A 12166-nucleotide genomic window follows, 5' to 3' on the forward strand; every position below is an offset into this window, starting at 1 on the left:
GCAGGTCAGAGAGGCACCAAAGCTGCACTGCTCCACCCCTTTCTTCCTCCAGGCCCCTGCCCAGGGTCCCAGGAGCTGCCTGTGAGGAGGGCAGACACAGACATTCCAGGATGGTAGAAGAAGGGCCCCAAGGTGGCTTCTCTTTCTTGAGTTGGCAGGTCCAGATCCTGCATCCTCGGACTGGGGAGTGTGGTCCCTCCTTCCCAGAATAAATACGATGGGGTGCCTGGCCCCTCAGCAGGGGAGGCCCCTGTCCTTCCTCCCACCGGCTTCCTGTCCATCCCGCTGTTCTGTTCCAGGAGCCCAGGCCTAGGGCCAGGGTGCAGGTGGGAGGGTACTTTGCCCACATGCAGAGACCCAGCTTGGGCAGCTAATCGTCTGAGTAGCGGTTCCCTGCATGGGAGCAAGAAAACACCAGGAGGGAGATGTCAGGTGGGGAGCGAGCAGGGAGAGCTGGCCAAGGGCCCCCACCCCTGGTGCTTACCCAGGACGTTGAATTTGCACAGCGGGCAAGTCTGCTGGAGCATCAGCCAGGGGTCCACGCAGTCTCGGTGAAACTCATGCTTGCAGGGCAGCACCCGGAGCCACTGCCAGGTGTGGGGGGAGACTTCAGACCACAGTCAGGCCTCCAGATGGGGATGCCTGGCCCCACCTGCATGGGGGAACTGAAACTCCTGCAGCCTGTCACCACCCTCCCCACCCCCTAGTGGGTGCTTTCCTAGTTAGAGTAGGAGCTGGTGGGATAAGGGCCTGGTAGGAACAGTTCTGGGGGGGGTCTCGGAGCAGTGAGGGACATCGCAGGTCAGCCTCTGCCCATGGCACTACCTGCTTATTGCAGAAGTAGTCCAAACACACGGCGCAGGTCTCAGCACCTGGTTCTGGGGGGCCCTGGGCTGCACGGCCCAGACGGCAGCGCCGGGTCTTCAGGGATGCCAGTCTCCGAAGCACGCGGAGCTTAAGCAGGTCCACCTGGTGGGGGAGGGCAGGCACAGTCAGGCGGGCCCCGGGCTGGGGGCACCGGGGCTTCCAGGGGCCGGCTCTCACCTGGCCTCCAGGTTCCTGCTGGCTCTGCCTGGCCGCCTGCCGCTGGGCCTGGACCACGAGGCCTGTGCACAGGAGCATGGCCACCAGCAGGATGGCGTTCCACAGCTGCTGCAGGGGCTTCTGGGCAGGGGAGCAGAGTGTCAGGAAGGCTGGGGCCACTCTATGCTCTTCCCCCAGTGAGTCCACTCCGAAGACCAGGCAGGTAAGGTCCATTGGCAGCACGTCCCTGCAGGTTCCTGACTTCCTCTTCTGAAGCCTGCGTGCCTCCCATCTGTGCCCCTAGGGTCAGCCCCTGCTGTCTATACAGCTCCTTGTCCAGCTGCTGAGGGGACCCACCTCTGCCCCCAGACCGTCTCCTGGGAAAAAAGCTTTTGCATTCTTGGAAGCTTCTCTCTGGCAGCCTCACAGACTCCCCAGCCTAGGACCCTATCACTTTCCCACCCTCATCCCTACCCCACACTTCTCCTGTTCTACTTTCTTGGGTGCCATCACCCACCCACTTCCGTCTGAGCCGAGCATTCACGTGGTCCCCTGTGGCTTTGCTCTTTAGGGACCCATGCACCCCTCCCCTCCATCCCACTCCTCTGCTCTTTGGGGGCCCTGCTCCAGCCTCACCAGCCCACTTCCTACAGCGACAAAGATCTCACCTGCAAACCTGATCACCCAGGACCCCTGCTTGCCCCCTTCCCTATAATATCCCAGCCCTCAGCAGAGACCCTGAACTCCTCGAGCAGCCATCTGGCAAGGCCCTAGATCGCCCACCCCCTGTCCTTTCAGGGTCCCATGCTCCGTGTCCTTTGTGTTCACAGTTCTTCCTCACCCCTTCCCTGGGCTAATGCCTTTGGATGCCCCCTGCTCCAGAGCTCTCCCCGACCCCCAGCCCTTCCCGCACTCTTTACTGTGTGTTTCCTTGTCGCTGCCCTCGGTGGTCCTCAGGCTCCCGCTGCGGGGAAGGAACCATATCAGCCCTGCCCTTGGCCCTTGAGAGGGCCCCTCAGGACCTCAGAGTTCCTGGGCTGGGGATGGGGGGAATGCTCTGACCTTGACTTAACTACCCCCACTCCCACCCCACAGCAGTGTGGCAGCTGGGCTTTGACTACAGGAAATGATGTGGCACAGTAAGCAAAACCCAGCCGGCTCACCCAAACAGGCACACCGGCTCTCAGGGTCTCTGCACATGTCATGACTAATAAATGCATTCATTTAAAAGCTTTCTGCATTCCTGGTAGCTTTCTGCCATCGTGTTCTCCCCCGGCCAACAACGAAGCTCAACTACCATCGGGTTACAAGGGAGAGGGGCCAAGAAGTAACTGGCTCTTAAGAGAACAGGACTCCGGACGAGGCTGGGTGTTGCTGGTGTCACAAATCAAGAGAGGACCGTGAGCCCCAGCTGCCTGTTCCTCACCCTCTCTCCTCTGGTCTCTCTGCCCCCGTCTTTCCTGAGGAGTGGGAGAAGGTAGTACCTCCTGCTGCAAGAAGCTCTTCCCCAAGCCCCCAGGCCGAGCTCAGATGCTTCTGTTGTGTCCTGGAGGGCCCGTCCCCCCTCCCCTGCTCAGTGCTGACCCCGGCAGAGTGACCGCCATGGCCTTTTACCTCGCCATTTGGGGCCCCAGGAGCCCAGGGCCAGAACTGCCCTGCCTTTGTGGCCTGGGCTGTGCGGAGTCAGGCTGACATGGGGCAGGACTCAGTGGCCACCGTAGTGTGAGCTCACCAGGACACAACCTGGAGCTTTGAGATCTGGAGCAGCCTGGGGGCACTTGGTGGGCACAGGGCCTGGCCACCTTGGGGCCCTGCTGCAGGCCAGAGACCCAGTCCTCTCAGGCTCAGCACATGTGCGGGACCCCTAGGTGAGCAGGTAGGGAGGGGGTCCCTCTGACCTTTCCGGTGCACGGGTGCTGTAGCTCTGGGTTCAGACTCACCAGCATGGTGACGTGGCCCTAGGTTTGGGGCTGAGAGCTGGCCCCAGCCACCCTTAGGCCACCTTGGCTATCACAGCTACCCAGCACTTGACAGGCTCAGCTCTGCCCCTGTACCAGCCAGACTGGCCTGCAGACTGCAGGCATTCCCACTCCCAGGCCCCTTGCCCAGCCCGCTCTTCCCCGGGCTCCAGGCTTTCTGCAGGCCCATCCTCTCTCATCCGACAGTCCCTCACCAAAGGCCTGCCCCACCCAGACGTCTGGGTGGGCTGCCCTCCAGGGGAAGACCCTGTGCGGCTCCCTCTTCTCCCAGAAAGCCCTTCTGTTCCCCTAGTCCCACTGCCCACTCCCTTCACACAACTGTGGTTCAGTTCGGGCTACTCAAATAGGAATGAGCACATGACGTCCGGGCTGAATTGCTGAGGCCTTTTCATGGGAGAGTTCCTTCCCTGCTTGTCTTTGAGCCCCTTCAGGACAGTGCCTGGGTCCCATAGGTTTTCTGGGCCCTCCACAGCCCTTCTCTTTGAGCCCTATGTGTCCTAGGACCTCAAAGATTATCTGGTGACTGATAATTTATTCCATCATTTATAACAACAAACACATTCAGAGAGTAGGAGCTGCCCACCTGCTCTGTGCCCACTGTGAGCTTCATGCACACACAACACCCTGACGATCCTGTGGCGATGTGCTCTCCTTGTTCACAAAGGAGCAACATGAGGCTACAGAGGTTAAATGCTCAACCTGAGATCCCTCAGCTAAGGCTGCAAGTCTGCCTCGCACAGCCCAATCCCACTGACACCCCCCCGGAGGCTGCCCACCAGTAGACCGGGACATGCCTGCCCTGACAGAGCATCTGTCCACAAATGCTTGTGGACAAAATACCTTCGAACCTTCTCGATGCCCAGCATTGAGAAATCCAGAGACTAGTAAGACACAGCCCCAAACTTCAGGAGACAAAGTCACATTCCCAACACTTAGAGACTTCAGACTGTCCTGAGAACGCTATGAAGGGCCTGACAAAGGACGATTTCAAAGACGGAGAGAGGAATTGTGAGCTGAGGCTGCGAGGGAAGCTTTCCAAAGAAGGCAAGCAGAGAGGGATGTATGGAGACAGAAAAAGAGTGTCCCTGCCTGCAGCCAAGCACAGACAAGGCCTAGTGGCAGGAGGCCAGGGCATGTGTGAAGGCCAGTAAATGGCATAGGGTGAGAGTATAAGGAAGAGACTAGGAAAAAAAAAAAAAAGATGAGTGAGTGAACAGGAGAGCTGTGAAAGCCAGGCTAAGCAGTCTGAACTTTATTCTGCAGGCAATGGGGAGCCAAGGAGGGCTTCTGAGCGGGAAAGTAACATAGCCATAGTAACTAACACTGATTATGCATGACCCCATCAGGCACTGCACTGAGCACCCGTGTCAATGAGCACTCATTACAGCCCTGGGAGGTGGAAGAAGTGGTCCTGGCCAGCAAGGTGAGGAGAGGCCACAGGATCTGAGACAAGGCATGTGTGCAGTCATACCCGAGCCTCCTCTCCCCAGGTACCCACCTGCTCCTGGGCCCGACTGCCTCCCAGGCACACCAAGTCCTGCCATCCTCCGTAGCCATCCTTGGAGAGGCCACAGGTGGTCCACAGGGTCAGCTTCCACTCGATGTTGGCTGACAGAGACTCTCCGCTAGTGATCTCGGCTGTGGCCTGAGTCCTCCTGGGAGGGAAAGCCACAGAGGGGCCAGAAAGAAGGGCTTTTGGCAGGAGATGACCCACCCACCCCAGCCTTGTAGGAAAAAGATCCTCCCACGTATCATCCCACAGCCTTTCTGCTTTGGCCCCCAAGACTTTTCTGGTTATTAGTTTTTCCATTTCTCACATCAGCCAGACCAGGGAGGCCTGCAAGTCTCGGAAAGAACCTGTCAGTCAGGAATCCAGCTTCCTCCTTCCTGAAGCCAATTCCCCTCGGCCCCTAGAGCTGCCTCTTTGCTCCAGTCCGCTCACCCATTTTTCAGACCAGGAGACTACAGTCTGAAGGTTAACAGGAAAAGCCCTGGTCCTGAGACCATGGCAGATTCAGGGACCCCCTCAGCACCCAGGTTCCCAAGCCCGATCCTTTGGATCCCAAACCCCAACTCACTGCAGCAGTGCCTCCAACAGCTTGGTGACATTGGAAGAGTAATGGAGGACAATCACTGGCCTGAGCAGAAGCTGCGATATATCTAGCTGGAGATGGATAGACAAGGTCAGCCGGCGTTGGTCCCCTCCTCCCTGGCCTGCATACCCCCGCGCCTGAACCAGTTTACCTCTCGGACCACGTTGTGGTTCAAGATGAGGAGGAGCAGGGCAGAGGCTCCCAGGAAGAGTGCCCTCCGCATCTGTGAGGGACAGAGATAGAAGCTAGCTGACCCCCTGCCCACACACCTGTCTCACTACCCACGACCACAGTTCTTAGCTCCTGGCTCTGCAATGTTTTCCTCCGGACAGACCGGCTGTACACTCCTTCCCCCAGATGTTCTGAGGACCCAAACAATTAAGTGCCTTCCCTGGTCCTAGTAGGACAGGCCTGCCCACCAACTCTCAGCAGGAACTCCCCATCTGATACTCTCAGAGCCTGGTGGAGCTTCCTGACTCTGGCCACCTCCCACCTCCCTGCTTTCACTCCATACTGACTCAATTTTCCAAACTGGGGTCCTCACCTCAGGTTTCTCTGCAAGCTCCTTAGGGGCCCACCTGGTAGTCTGGCTCTGGCCTTGAAACCCATTCCTCCAGTCCCCTTCCCCACATACACCCCCTGCACCTGCTGGACCAGGGCCTTGGGATAGGCCTGGGGACCGCTGCCCTGACTCTCCTGGTGCAACTGGGCCTCCTGCTCCTTGCCCACGTATGCCACTGCAATCCAGCCTTCTACGGGTACCTCCTGCTCAGCATCCACGATGTCCATCTGTGGGGTAAGGGACCACAGGCAGGAGGAGGAAGGGGAGGAAGGGGGTTGGACACACAGGGGATGTAAGGTCAGGGTTTGGGAGCGAGTTTGAAGGGAAGGGCATCTGGATCTCAGGTTTTGGAAGCCGGGGTTTGAGGCCGGGGCATCCTGGGGAGAGGGCGCTGGGAGGCTAGGGCTTGGTCCAGGATAAATGCCGGATCTGGGTGCGGGATCTACGGCGGGGTGGGGCGGGCCGGGACCAGATGGCTCGGCTGCGCTCACCAGCAGCAGGCGGCCGCCCATCGCGGGTGCGGGGTCGACCTCGGGGCCGATCCTGACGCCCTCCAAGACCAGAGCGTCCTGCCGCGGCAGCCTCACGTCCACTCGTACGGCGCGGGCCCCGCCCCGCCCCGCCCCGGCCTCAGGCTCGCTGCAGTCCGCCGCGGCCCCAGGTCCCGCCAGGCCCAGCCAGAGCGGCAGCAGGGGCAGCAGCAGCAGCAGTGGCGACGGCGGCGGCGGAGGAGGCGGCGGGGGTGACCTCAGCGGGGGGCGAGCAGCGGGGCCCATGGCTGGACCCGGCGAGCAGACGAGACAAGGGTGCCAGGGGTCCCGGCGCTGGGGGGGGAGCCTAGGGAGCGAGGCCGCGGCCGGACGGGGCGGGGCGCAGGGAGGGGCGGGGCCGGGGCCGGACGGGGCGGGGCGCCTTGAAGGCGGGGCGTCCTCGGCCTCACTGGTGCCCAGACCAGGCCGCGCGCGCCCCCTGGTGGCCGCGGAGAACTCCGGCGCCGGCTGCCGGGGTGGCTGGAGTGGGGCGGAGCCCGGGAAGAGGTAGTCAGCTTGTGGCCTGTCAGACTGGCGGAGACCCGAGCACAGCACGGGAGACGGAGGGAGATAGTTAGCAACATGGGGAGGCAGAGGCACGATCAGGGCCCCCAGAAGGGCAGTAACAAGGGACGTGTTGTGGCCTGAAGGCTGGCTGGCCCTTGCTGTGCGCCGGCCTTACTACGGTAACTCGGTGTGGCCTTGGTCAAGTCACATCCTCATCTTCCCTGGGCTTCCATCTCTCCACCAGACCAAACTCCAGGAAACGGAGAACCAGAGATTGGCGTGAGAAGGAGATGGGGGAGATTGAGACAAGGGTCCCTGAGGGGCAGAAAAGGGGCTGGGGACATTTGCCTGAACAAAGCAGGCCAGACACAGCTCCTCAGGGGGGCCCAGAGGCTAGATCTTCAGGCAGATCACTCTTCTGGGCAGTGAATGGGCACGATATTAAAAGCAGCACTGCCTCATCTCCAACAAATAATCTCTGATGCCTACAGGAATGTGAAAAGTCCACACATTGTCCTAAAACTCATCTTTTTCTCAAAGGGCTGTGGCTGCTGGGAATTGCTTCGTCTGAAACCTGAGCCTTTTAAAAAGTGTATCCTGATAAAAGGGTAAAGGCCAGATAAGCCACAGCACTCTTTCCCCCAATAATTTTTTTATGATTTTATTTATTTATTTGTCAGAGAGAGAGAGCACAAGCAGGGGGAGCAGCAGGGAGAGGGAAAAACAAGCTCCCCACTGAAGAGGGAGCCCGATTCAAAGCTCAATCCCAGGACCCCCCACCCCATTATGACCTGAGCTGAAGGCAGACACCTAACTGAGCCACCCAGGTGTCCCTCCCCCAATATTTTTTTATGGAAAATTTCAAACATACTGAAAAATGAAAAGAATTTTATAGTGAACACCCTTATAACCACTAATGTTGAATTGTCAAGGGACTCCTGAAAAATAAGATGGAGAGAACAAGAGAATCTGATGTAAGACCAAAGACAGACAAATGGGGCATGAAACAGAGAAGCCAGAAACCGGCCTACACATAGAACTGTGGCTTTGGGGGTGCCTGGGTGGCTCAGTTGGTTAAGCGACTGCCTTCGGCTCAGGTCATCATCCTGGAGTCCCGGGATCGAGCCCCGCATCAGGCTCCCAGCTCCATGGGGAGTCTGCTTCTCCCTCTGACCTTCTCCTCGCTCATGCTCTCTCTCACTGTCTCTCTCTCTCTCTCTCTCTCAAATAAATAAATAAATAAATGTTTAAAAAAAAAAAAAAAAAAAAAAAGAACTGTGGCTTTGTCTGAGGGACCACTGCAGTTGGAGAGAGGGGCCGTATTATAGACTGTTTGGCAAATCGTGCCAAGGAAATGAGTTAACCATAACAAAAAGCAATGAAATTGGACCGCTACTGCACATCGTACCGGAAAAATCAATTCCATGTGAATTAAAGATCTAAAAATGAAAAGCGATATTTAAGCATTTTTAGAAAGAAACGTAGAAGACTATCCTGTTTACTTCAAGGTCAGGAGAGATTTCTTACTACATAAAAACAGATTATAAAGGAAAAGATTGAAGAAATGCATCTGCAATAAAATGAAAAAAACCTTATAGTAAAGTGGTAGGGAAAGCAACAAACTGGGAGAAGGTATTTGCAACCAAATTATTCCTATGCAGAATATACAAATGCGTAGATAAGGGCCCAAGATGCAAGTAAGCGTTTGACAAATAAGAAAACAACAATCGCCAATAAATATGAAAAGATCCTCAACCTAATTATTAATTAGGGAAATACGAGTTAAGATCACAACTTGTCAGTAGGAGAAGAGAGAAATCTGTGGTATGTTCATATGTAAAATATCATGTAATAGAGAGAAACAAATGGTTTAGTTGTGTGTATCACTGTGAATAATTCTAACAGAATGCTTAGCACAAAAAACAAGTCTCCAAATAATGCATATTATTTAAACTCAAAAACATCAGTATTGATAGGAACAGTACACAAAAATCAGTTGTGTATCTCTATGCCAGCAATGAATGATTTTAAAAAGACATTAAGACAACAATTCGATTTACAACAGTTGCCAAAAAAAAAAAAAAACCAAAAAACCCACCTGGAAATAAACTTAGGCAATGAGCTGAAAGATCTGAGCACTGAAAACTATAAAACATTGCAGAAATAAATGGAAGAATATCCTAAATAATGGAAAGACATCCATGTTATTGGATTGATAGACTTAGAAATGTTAAGATGGCCATACTACCCAAAGCAATGTACAGTTGCAATGTACAGATTCAGTGTATTGAAATTCTAATGATCTCTTTTGAAGAAATGGAAAACCCATCCTGAAATGTGCATGGAGTTGGAAGGAGCCCTGAATACCCCCGTGGACAAAAAGAAGAACAAAGAGGACTAACACTTCCTGATTTTAAAATGTACTACAAAGCTACAATAACCAAAACAGTGTGGTTCTGGTGTAAAGAGACTCATAGATCAATGGAATAAAATTGACAGTCCAGAAATATGCCCAGACATCTATGGCTGATTGATTTTCAACAAGGGCACCAAGACTATTCAATAAGGAAAAGAATAATCTCTTTAACAAATGGTGCTGGGACAATTGGACAGCTACACACAGAAGAATGAAGTTGAACTCCTACCTCACACCATATACAAAAATTAACTCAAAGTGGATCATTGTTGGGAATGTAAAATGGTGTAGCAGCTGTGGAAAATAGTACGGTGGTTCCTCAAAAAATTAAACATAAAATTACTATATCATCCAGCAATTCCACTTCTGGATATATATCCAAAATAAATGAAGGCAGGGACTCAAACAGATATTTGGACACCAATGTTCATAGCTGTGTTATTCACAATAACTGAAAGGTGGCAGCAACTGAAATGTCCATTGATGGATGAGTGGATAAATTTTGATATGTCCATATGATGGGATATTATTTAGCTATAAATAGGAATGAAGTCCTGACCCATGCTACAAGATGGATGAACTTTGAAAACATTATGCAAAGTGAATTAACCCACACACAAAAGGCCTAGATGTCAAATGCTAGATCCAAAATAGATAAATCAGTAGAGAGAGAAAGCAGACTGGTGGTTGAAGGGAAGGGGAAATGATAAGTAACTGCTTACTGGGTACAAGTTTTCCTTTTGGGGTGATGAAAGTCTTTTGGAATCAGAGGTGCTGGCTGCATAACATCGTGAATGTACGATACTTCTTACTGAATTTTTTTTACTTGAAAATGGTTAATTTCATGTTATGTGAATTTCACTTCAATTAAAGAAAAAAAAACATGACAGACCAACTATATTTTGAAGAGAGAAATTCATCTGTAACAAAATTATCAAGAAAATGAAGGGACTGAGAAGTACAGACTTCTGTTCACCAGGTGGGATGTAATTGGGGAAGGGCACCCAGGAGTGTTCTGCTTAAGTCACGTGGGTGTTTCTTGTATCATTCTTTATTCTTCATCCTAATGTTCTTTCATACCTTAAGCAATCTCTCTTTGTAAGTTGCAAAATGCACTCTGCAGGGCCCTAGGTGTCCATGGAGAGTCTTGATTCTCCAGGTCCGTGAATGTCCCAGTCCATCTGTCAGCCCCAATGACAGGGTTGCAAGGACACACCCTGTAATCAGTGAGGCTGTTGGCTCCGCTGTCTGCCTATCCCTATTCCTACAGCTTGCTCCCTAACCCCATCCTGCCCACCTAGGCAAGGGGTCCTTTCTGCCCCCTTAACATACACACACACAGACACACAGACACACACACACACCAATGAGGCACAGACCCTTACCCCTACCTGTCCCCAACCTGGAACAAGCTTCAGTTTCCCCCATGAATATCCACATCCTAGCTTTCCATCAGTGGGAGCCTGAGGCGTCCTGTAAACTTAGTGAGTAACCAAAGTAACTTTGTGGTCTGTCCTCCCACCGGGGAACGGTTAGTTATCCCGGAAGAAACAAGTGCTTGGAGAGATAGTCTAAATGTGGCAGGGCCCTTCTGCTGTTGCGTTTTGGGTTGGGGAGAGGAGTGGGGGAGGGTAGAGAAAGAGTGTAGATCAGAGCTGCGGTTGGAGGGAGAATTAGCCCAGGGACAAGGCAGCAAAGGCCAGGAGACTGATAGCAGGGAATGAGCGCTGGGAGAGCATGTGAGGAAGAGGAGACTAGAGGACCATAGAGGGAAGGATGAGATCCCAGCTGGGAGAAGCAGGCCTGGTGCTGAACCTCGGGCCTCCCTGCTCTCAGGGCTGGGCAGACAGGATGCTCAGCCCAGTGGACCCCTCCAGAGGAGCCAAGCCCCTAGATCCCAGCTAGCTTCCCTTCTGGGGCTGAGTGGGAAGCTGGCATGGACAGGGCTGTTACTCTTTCTGCCGTGTTCCTCCCAGTAAGCCACTTCCTTTTTCTTGCCTCAAGTCCCCAGCTATAAAGGAAAATGAGAGTTAGACCAAACGATTTGGGGGTAGGGGGTCCTTTCACCAGACACGCTGTGATTCCAAACGACTTGTGCCTTGGATTACAAGGTTCCCTGGCCCTGGACTGGGCCGTGAACTGGGTGGAGGAGGCCCCAGTGTCCCGTCTCCTTCACCTCCTAAAGTTGCAGGAAGACCTAGGAAGAAATGAAGCTGTTAATGAAAGTGTGAGGCATGGGCCGTGTTACCAAAGTGGAACAGGCTTGAGGCAGTGAAATGTTCTAGAATTGACACCAGGAATAGAGTATGTGGTAAGGCCGGTGAATTCCATGGGCTTGTGCCCACGGTGTCTCTTCCTCTGCTGTGAAGTGAATTCTTTGCTGTGATGCCAGGCTGTGCATAAAAATGGACAAACATTCCGTGAGTGATGCTGGAAGTGGGATGAAGGCAGAAAGGCAAGTCCATATCCAGAATCTGGGTCTGCCCCCTCCCCCCACCTCCCCAGCTGTGAGCACCCTCCCAGATGGAATAGGGCCAATGCTATCAAGCTGCCACCAGGTGGCAAGATAGTCCCCAGGGAATAGGACCACGCAGGGGCCCAGTTTTGGGCTCTGCTCTTTTTACAGAGGGCCGTCAGCTAGACAACTCCTAGCTCCTAGGAGCACAACCCACCCCTACAACCGTGGGGGCTTTCAGGACCAGTGGCAAAGAGAGAGCTAGGCTGGCGACTGTTATTTTGAGACCCCAGAGATCCTTGAGGTCCTTCCCCCTAATAGGCATGAGCCACAGGACATATAACAGATTTTCTTAGAAAAACCTTAGATCTGGGGGGCTGGGTGGCTCAGTTGGTTAAGCATCTGCCTTTGGCTGGGGTCATGATCCTAGCGTCCTGGGATCAAACTCTGCTCTGCTCTGCAGGGAACCTGCTTCACTCTCTCCCTCTGCCACAACTCCTGCTTGTGTTTTTTCTCTCTCTCTCTCTCTTTCTCAAATAAATAAATAAATAAATAAATAAATCTTTTTAAAAAAGAAAAAAGAAAAACCTTAGACTGTCTC

At 53.5% G+C, this 12166-nt stretch overlaps 1 protein-coding gene across 2 annotated transcripts; it reads right to left on the reverse strand.

Annotated features, from left to right (window-relative positions):
* Nucleotides 1–46: 46 nt before the first annotated feature.
* Nucleotides 47–6480, reverse strand: RNF215 (ring finger protein 215). Of its 2 annotated transcripts, XM_032883407.1 has the most exons (9): nt 6149–6480; nt 5741–5884; nt 5247–5318; nt 5081–5166; nt 4501–4657; nt 1045–1164; nt 826–969; nt 485–587; nt 47–393 (listed from the first exon to the last, which is right to left on the reverse strand). In XM_032883407.1, the coding sequence occupies exons 1-9, from the start codon at nt 6431–6433 to the stop codon at nt 371–373; spliced, it is 1134 nt and encodes a 377-aa protein (XP_032739298.1). In that variant the 5' UTR covers nt 6434–6480; the 3' UTR covers nt 47–370. The 2 variants fall into 2 exon arrangements, with proteins under 2 accessions (XP_032739298.1, XP_032739299.1); XM_032883408.1 differs by lacking the exon at nt 1045–1164.
* Nucleotides 6481–12166: the final 5686 nt, after the last annotated feature.

The sequence above is a fragment of the Lontra canadensis genome, unplaced genomic scaffold (assembly GCF_010015895.1).
Source record: "Lontra canadensis isolate GAN:19392208 unplaced genomic scaffold, GSC_riverotter_1.0 scaffold87, whole genome shotgun sequence".
Classification (NCBI taxonomy): Eukaryota; Metazoa; Chordata; class Mammalia; order Carnivora; family Mustelidae; genus Lontra; species Lontra canadensis.